Genomic DNA, 8255 nt, shown 5'->3' on the forward strand with positions numbered 1-8255 from the left:
AGCTCATTGAATTTAACTGAATTCTTTATTTTGAAATAAATTGCTTTATTTCAAGCAATTCAATTAATTATCTTCAACTTTTTTTGAAGTTAAAAAAGTGGTGTAGTTATACCACTACAATTATTACTCTGCAATTCTAATAATTCCTCTGGAACCTGAAAGCAAAGAAACAATTTACTTTCACCAAGAGAAATTTTAATAATTTAGACTTCGTATGTTATCAACTGCAATTGAAATTTGAGAGCCCCATTGTTGTTGTTCTTTATTCAGACAGTCGCTTCCGACTCTTCATGACTTCATGGACCAGCCCACGCCAGAGCTTCCTGTCGGCCGTCGCCACCCCCAGCACCCCCAAGATCGAGCCCATCACCTCCAGAATATCATCCATCCACCTTGCCCTTGGTCGGCCCCTCTTCCTTTGGCCTTCCACTTTCCCTAGCATCAGCATCTTCTCCAGGGTATCCTGTCTTCTCATTATGTGGCCAAGGTACTTCAGTTTGGCCTTTAATATCATTCCCTCAAGTGAACAGTCTGGCTTTATTTCCTGGAGTATGGACTGGTTTGATTTTCTTGCAGCCCAAGGCACTCTCAGAATTTTCCTCCAGCACCACAGCTCAAAAGCATCTATCTTCCTTCGCTCAGCCTTCCTTATGGTCCAGCTCTCGCAGCCATAGGTTACTACAGGGAATACCATTGCTTTAACTATGCGGAACTTTGTTGTCAGTGTGATGTCTCTGCTCTTAACTATTTTATCAAGATTTGTCATTGCTGTCCTCCCAAGAAGTAAACGTCTTCTGATTTCCTGGCTGCAGTCAGCGTCTGCAGTAATCTTTGTGCCTAGAAAGACAAAGTCTGTCACTGCCTCCACGTTTTCTCCCTCTATTTGCCAGTTATCAGTCAAGCTGGTTGCCATAATCTTGTTTTGTTTTTAGGTTGAACTGCAACCCAGCTTTTGCACTTTCTTCTTTCACCTTCGTCATAAGGTTCCTCAGCTCCTCCTCGCTTTCAGCCATCAAAGTGGTATCATTTGCATATCTGAGATTGTTAATGTTTCTTCCAGCGATTTTAACTCCAGCCTTGGATTCATCAAGCCCAGCACATTGCATGATATGTTCTGTGTACAGGTTGAATAGGTAGGGTGAGAGTATACAACCCTGCCGTACTCCTTTCCCAACCTTAAACCAGTCCGTTGTTCCATGGTCTGTTCTTACCGTTGCTACTTGGTCGTTATACAGATTCCTCAGGAGGCAGACAAGATGACTTGGTATCCCCATCCCACCAAGAACTTGCCACAATTTGTTATGATCCACACAGTCAAAGGCTTTAGAATAGTCAATAAAACAGAAATAGATGTTTTTCTGAAACTCCCTGGCTTTCTCCATTATCCAGTGGATATTGGCAATTTGGTCTCTAGTTCCTCTGCCTTTTCTAAACCCAGCTTGTACATCTGGCAATTCTCGTTCTATGAATTGCTGGAGTCTCCCTTGCAAGATCTTGAGCATGACCTTACTGGCATGTGAAATAAGTGCCACTGTTCGATAGTTTGAACATTCTTTGGTGCTTCCCTTTTTTGGTATGGGGGTATAGGTTGATTTTTTCCAATCTGTTGGCCATTCTTGTGTTTTCCAAATTTGCTGGCATATGGCATGCATCACCTTGACAGCATCACCTTGCAAGATTTTAAACAGTTCAGCTGGGATACCGTCATCTCCTGCTGCCTTGTTATTAGCAATTTGAAGGCCCCATAGCTTTTCAAAAACGATGTAGAATCTTTATGGTAACCAGGGCAACTCCTTTGTATTTATTGACATTAAAATTTATAAACAATGTTTTTGCCCATAGAGTTTTCAAACTGGCATACAGCAACAAACTCACAGTAAAAGGAAACAGCAAAGTAAAAGAATGCAATTAAAGCAATAAAATACTTGAGCAGCAGACAAAACATGAAGAGAATAAGAACAGCTTAAAAACAAAACAGCTTGGGGAACATGAAATAATATTGAAGACCTGCCAAAAAAGGACAACCATCCCCAATGGATGAAAGGTTAATAAGGAAAGGGCTCAAGGAACAAGTTCCACAGTGTGGGCAGGCAGGATCATGTGGGAGCAGGTGGCCCTTTAAGTTACAGTACAAAAGCACTGAGCACTTCTTCCTGTGGAAAGACCATAAAGAACATGGTATGCTGCTAGAGAAACAGGATGCAACTTTTTGTGCTGTTTCAAGCCTTTTCATCAGCGTTTCTTTGAATACAAAATTAATAAGAAGATAAGAAGAGAACATAAGAGGAGCCCTGCTGGATCAGACCAAGGGTCCATCCAGTCCAGTATTTTGTTCGCACAGTGGCCAACCACCTACCCATGGGAAACCCACAAGCAAGACATGAGTGCAACAGCACCCTCCCGCCCATGTTCCTCAGCAACTGGTATACATAGGCTTACTGCTTCTGGAGGCAGCATATAGCTGTCAGGACTAGTGGCCACTGATAGCCTTCTCCTCCATGATAAAGCAAAGCTTGGGAATCACGAGGTGAATAGTGTGCTACTATATAGAACTAGTACTAAGCAAAATGCTTCACGCCTTAAGCAAGTTAAGGAACCTTTAGTGGGCAAATCTCTGTATGAAAACACTGACAAAATAAAGGCAGTAGATGGTTCTTTGCTGCGTTACAGACCTAAGAATGTGGCTGCTTTCTTTATTTTGTAAAGCGAAAGATTCTGGCATATTTTAGCATTGAATAACTTGTTTAAAAAACATAGCTGACATGTTTTACCAACATCATCTACAGTTGAATATGAAAAACACACAAAGGAGACTAAAACAAAGTCTCTAGAAAAGAAATAAAATGCCCATTAGAGTCATGGAGCTGCATGGGAAGCTGGGATTGCATGCTCAAGGGAAAGAGGCCTGTTATTGGCTGAGGGCAGAAGGGCAGGGGATATTGTGATGGGACTGGGGAGATATGTATTAATTTATTTGCCAAAGGTCAAAAACCCTGAAGACTACTGCCCTATGGGATAGCATAGCTTGAGTTTAAAGTGGTGTGATATAAGAGAAGTACAGATAACCTGTTACAGAGTGCATGGAAATCCTTATAGAATGGCAGTCCTTTGAATAGCATGGCATCTCACAAATGACTTTTATTACTGAAGCCCAAGCCACTTTGAAAACTGCTAATAGTCCATATCTAAGGGATTTCTCAGCAAGCTGTCCCACAGCTGTTGTCTGTCTTACTCCTGCTGAAAAAAAAAAAGCTTGAATGCAAAGATTAACGAAATGTTGAGAGCAGAAAAAGCAGTGCAATGAAATTTACAAAGATATGTTACAGACTTTATATATGAAACTATTATATAGGAAATCACAGTCCTAAAGCAAATGTAAACTTTTTGTGGAAACTTCAGAGCCAGAAATAGGCTCAGTTGAAAAGAACAATGGAAAAATGCTTACATGTGAGGCTGAATGGAGTAACAGATGGAGGCAGCACTTCAGTGATGCACTCAAGAGATTTAAGGCTTTCAGCAGAAGATTTTAATAAATGAAAGAATTAGCATTTGCTCATCTCAGATATGTCATTAAAATCCACTAAATATTCCTGGAAAAATATCCATTTTTCCAGTTTGGATATAGCATGGACACATTTGCTCATTCTACTTTCCTTTAGTTCAGAGAACATTCTGAAGGCACATAATATAAAATCATCTCTGAACCTGGAGCAGGTCCAAGGTCTAGCAGGTACCTAGGTGGGAAAACACCTGACAAGCCCATGCATGCCACTCTGGGCTCCTTGCTGGAAGGCAGGACACAAATGTAATTTTGTTTATAATATTACAGACACTATCAATACTGAAGCCACTAATAGGAAAGCATCATAATCTGTCCCATATAAAGGCAGGCCCTTATAAGAACTAAGGACATTTTGAACTGCGTTACATGGACTCTGCAGCCCAGTATTGATTCTGCAAGGCTTTGAAACATTGGGATATCCAGCATTACTGGATAAATAACTGCTCCTTGTGTCACCAATCACCGTGGTGACTCAACTGCCCTCTTATCTTTACTTCACCTGCAAAATGTATCTTTTGTTTACAATCATATACTCACCTACCTGTGAGTAAGCCCCATCGCCCTCAGTGGGACTTACTTCTGAGTAGATGTATAGGATTGTGCTCTAAATCTTGTTTTAACATGTTCTTAAGGTTGGCCTATGAATTTCAGCTGTAATAATACCATAAGCCGCTCAAATGAACACCCTGCTCATGAAATCATTGTATTTCAAATTTTGCAGAGGCTTCCAGCAGGGCGGGAGAAGCAGCTGAAGCGATCTTTGCCTTCCTGTCCTCTGATTCTTTTTGCTGATTCTCTTTGCTAGATGGGCTTTTCAGCCCATCTGGCAAGGGTGCTTCAGAGGGGGAGAGAAGGAGGCTCAGGATAAATTGTATCCTGGGCTCTCAGGTCTCCTCCCCTCCCTGCCCACTGGAATGCCCCCTTTCCCCCCTCTCTGAGGTCAATTTTCCGACCTCATAGAGGCAGCTGGTGTGGTTCTCTCTGTGCCAGCTGTGGGGAGGGGGGGGCAGTTCTCCAACTCCCCCTTCCAAGGTTGAAGCTCTTGTCTCCAACTTCAGAGGGGGTAATCTGAGCCATCCTATGATCCTTGGGATGCTTACCCAGGAATCATTGGATTGTTCTCCCCATCAGTAAGGGCAGGAGTTGCAAGTGATGTGACAAATGCTGGATTTCTGTTGGATAGACCATTATGGGAAATGGCCTTTGGGCACTGTCTAAAGAAAGTTAGACACTCCTAGGTTCACTCAGTGCAATGCGAATAGCACTTAACCACAGAGTCATATTGTGAGTGAACTGATATTAATTATTTAGATTATATAAAAGCATGTGATGTCGAATGCATTGTAAGCACAAAATTGTTGTTCCAGTGTTTTCTAACCTAAAGTATCACTAGATTAAATATAAGGAAGAAATCTGTACATTTCTCATGTTTAGCATTTCTGATAGATTGTTGTTAGTGTTTACTGTATTACTTTGGGGTTAAGAAAACAAATATATGCCACTTGGAAGAAGGGATTTCATTAGGGAATAAGAAGAAGAGAAATAGAAGTTCCTCAGGAAACAGAGGGAAAAGGGCCTACAAAAATACAGAGAAGAAAACACAACAGACAAGAGTCGGTGAAATAACTAATTAATAGAATTATTATACATTCCACAGAAGCCCAAACACTTTGAACATTTAAGGCTTCATAACTTTTGGGTTTGAAGTTCTATAAAAATATTGAAATAAAAAGCCTTACTTTCTGGTTTTCTTTTCTGCCATTGGTTAAACTCCGCTGTTAGAGCCTTCAAACGCTTCATTAACAATGAAAGCTGTCAAACATGGCAAACGTTTTAAAGTTCTTTTAAAATAATAGTTTACACTTAAATAAAAGATTAAAAACTAACCATTTGAAGCACAGAACTGGAAAGTTTAACCAACTCTCCCCCATCCTCTAGTACAGACTTCCCCTACTTGGTGCCCTCCAAATGTATTGCACTACAATACCTATCATCTCTAGCCAGCATGGCCACTGGAGTTGTAGTCTGAAATCTAGAGGGCACCAGATTTGGAAGATCTGCTCTGACTGAATATTCATCTTGAGCCAAACCCTACACTGTTATAGAACAGCATTAGAGTATATAGCATGGCTCAGCACCTTCCCCAGTGCCAGGAGCTGGTTCTGCTCCTTGTGCTGGGGCAACAGCAGCCATTAATACTAGAGCGCCAACATTTGGAACACCGGAAGCTGCCTTACACTGAGTCAGACTATCGGTCTGTTTGCCCAATACTGCCAACACTGACTGGCAGCAGTGGCTCTCTGGGATTTCAGGCAGGCATTTTTCCTGTCCTACCTAGAGATGCTGGGGATCAAACCGGAGACCCTCTGCATGCAAAGCATATGCTGTATCACAGTTAGCTTGGAAAAATCCCTGTATGGTACTTTTTTAGGCTGGGGATATCCATGGAGGATAATGCAGTATTGTTAGAACCATGGGAGCAGCCACATACATCTAGCAATGGAGAGAACTTGTGTTAGCAAAGAAACATAATTTGGGCAGCAGAAAGGTTTTAAAGAAGGTGGATAGGTAGGGAGAGATTTTATGATGTAGGGGAATCTAGACCATATCACACCATGCACTTGATTATGTTTCAAGCAGTCATCTCCAAGTTTCCACTCAGTCTATGCATATTCCACTCTTCTATCACCAACCAAGTGAGATCAGGGAAGGGGAGGGGAGGAAAGACAGAGGCAGACAGTTCCAGCACAATTTTAGCTGCTGCAATGCAAGCAAAGGCCTGTCAGAACAGGTTAATGTCATTAATAGGCACCAGATACCACTTGCACTAGCATGCCAACTCCATCTACAGCTGTTAGTCATGATGGCTATATAGAGTCTCCATGCTGAGAGAAAATATGCCTGTACATCAGGGGTGGGCAACTTGTAGGCCAACACATCTGGAGGGCCACAACTCCCATCATCCCTCACCATTGGCTATGCTGACTAGGGCAGATGGGAGTTGTAGGCCAAAACTTCTGGAGAGTCACAAGTTACCCCTGCTTTACATACCAGTTGCGGGGGGGGGGGGGGGGGCGTACTGCCTTCATGCTCTGCTTGTAGATTTCCCAGAAGTATCTGATAGGCTGCTATGGGAAACAGAATGTTGGTCTAGATGGACCTTTAGCATATTTTAGAAATATTCTTTTTTGTTGATAGTTAGGACTAATCTGTTTGGGGTTTATTTATTTATTACATTTATATCCCAGCTTTTTAACAAAAAACCTTTGCCCGTTTTTGTTTGTTGTGCATTTCAAAACACGTCTATTTTAAGCCAGTTACACCTTTGGGACTAGGTGGGCAAGACATTTAAATAAGCATATAAATGCATAACAAACAGGTTAGGAAATCTATTCAACCTGATACCCTATGAATAGAAACATTTTCACTGACAGTTCTGAAACTCTAACCTTACCTTGGGATCTGAACCTGGAAGCATTTCTGTTTCCTGAAGTGTTAATTTGTTCTGACACTTGGTTAAAAAGAGAGAGAGAGAAATTACATATAAGTCTACATTATGCTTATTTTTTCCTTCTTAAGAACAATCAAATTCCTCTACCATTTATAATGTTAGAACTCAAATACTAAAGGCACATTTCAGCCAATGTGAAACACACAGAGTTCCCTGTGATTTGAACTGGAGAGTTAAAGCATGGGCTGAATTGTTTCCCTTTGAAACAGATGGAACCTAAAAGCACCCTGGCTGGATTACAAGTAAAACTGATAATGCTATACAACCTTCCTGTTTTGGAAAATGTCTCTAATGCTCTGATCTTTGATAACTTTTATCTCGAGTATATATTACCTTTAAATTCCTCATTGCACCTTCTGCCTCTCATTATTCTCTGCCAAGTTTTCTATTAGTAAAATTGTGCTTCTATATTTTGTCGGCATGACAGGTAAAATGTAGTAGAAATTCCTTGCTCGGTTCTATATTTAATCTATGAAATTCCATTACATCTATAACAACGTAAAATATGTGAGGACTAACTTTGTGATCATTTCAAAAATTATATCTACTTTTATCTGCATTTTATATTATTTTGTCTAGACATGATGTTCCGAGTTCTCCTGCTCAGTTAGGCACATGTAAAAGCATGACAGAGGAATAAAACGTAAAAGTATCAAAAATGTATGAGTGCAGCTCCACTAATCACATCAATATACATAGTCGCAACATCAGTATTCACCTCTAAATTGCCCATTACCTCTTCCATTTGTTTCCATATTTCTTCACACTCTTGTAAGAGTTGTTCTTTGGCATCTTCTGAACTTAGTAATCTGCTGGTGATTGTTGGAGACACATCTTGCTTGTACAGAGACATGTTCTTGGCAAGTTTCTCAGCCTATGAATAATGTTCGCATTTACTGTTAGTATACTTGCTGTTTTAAACTTTGTGAATTATCTTAAAATCATTGATTAAAAAATCTGTTTCCATTAGCAACAGATTTAGCAGGTTAAATATCCTATATTACATTAACAAATCCTCAAGGTCTGGAAATTGTTTCACTGAACTCAACAGCTACATGTGATCAGTTTCAGTGGGTTTGGATTTCACCCAAATCTTTGATTTCAAAACAATAATCACATGACTGGAGATGGGACATTTAAGCTGGCAAATAGAGCTGCTACCCTGTTTTCCTGACAGGGGCT

General features: G+C 40.6%; 1 protein-coding gene across 3 annotated transcripts in view; it reads right to left on the reverse strand.

The window, feature by feature from the left end:
- The window catches only part of CENPK (centromere protein K), a 28240-nt gene that overhangs the window by 18730 nt on the left and 1255 nt on the right, over window positions 1-8255 (reverse strand). For all 3 annotated transcript variants that reach the window (XR_014787603.1, XM_084833324.1, XM_084833325.1), the window contains exons 2-4: window positions 7810-7947; window positions 7017-7073; window positions 5302-5374 (exon numbers count right to left, since the gene is read on the reverse strand). Coding sequence is in view for 2 of the 3 variants with exons in the window: in XM_084833324.1 (XP_084689450.1) it covers window positions 5302-5374; window positions 7017-7073; window positions 7810-7947 (268 nt within the window). In the remaining variant the exon portion in view is untranslated. The remainder of the gene's footprint in view (window positions 1-5301; window positions 5375-7016; window positions 7074-7809; window positions 7948-8255) is intronic.

The sequence above is a fragment of the Heloderma suspectum genome, chromosome 2 (genome assembly GCF_057233095.1).
Source record: "Heloderma suspectum isolate Gila_16-S chromosome 2, 16-S_ref, whole genome shotgun sequence".
Taxonomy (NCBI): Eukaryota; Metazoa; Chordata; class Lepidosauria; order Squamata; family Helodermatidae; genus Heloderma; species Heloderma suspectum.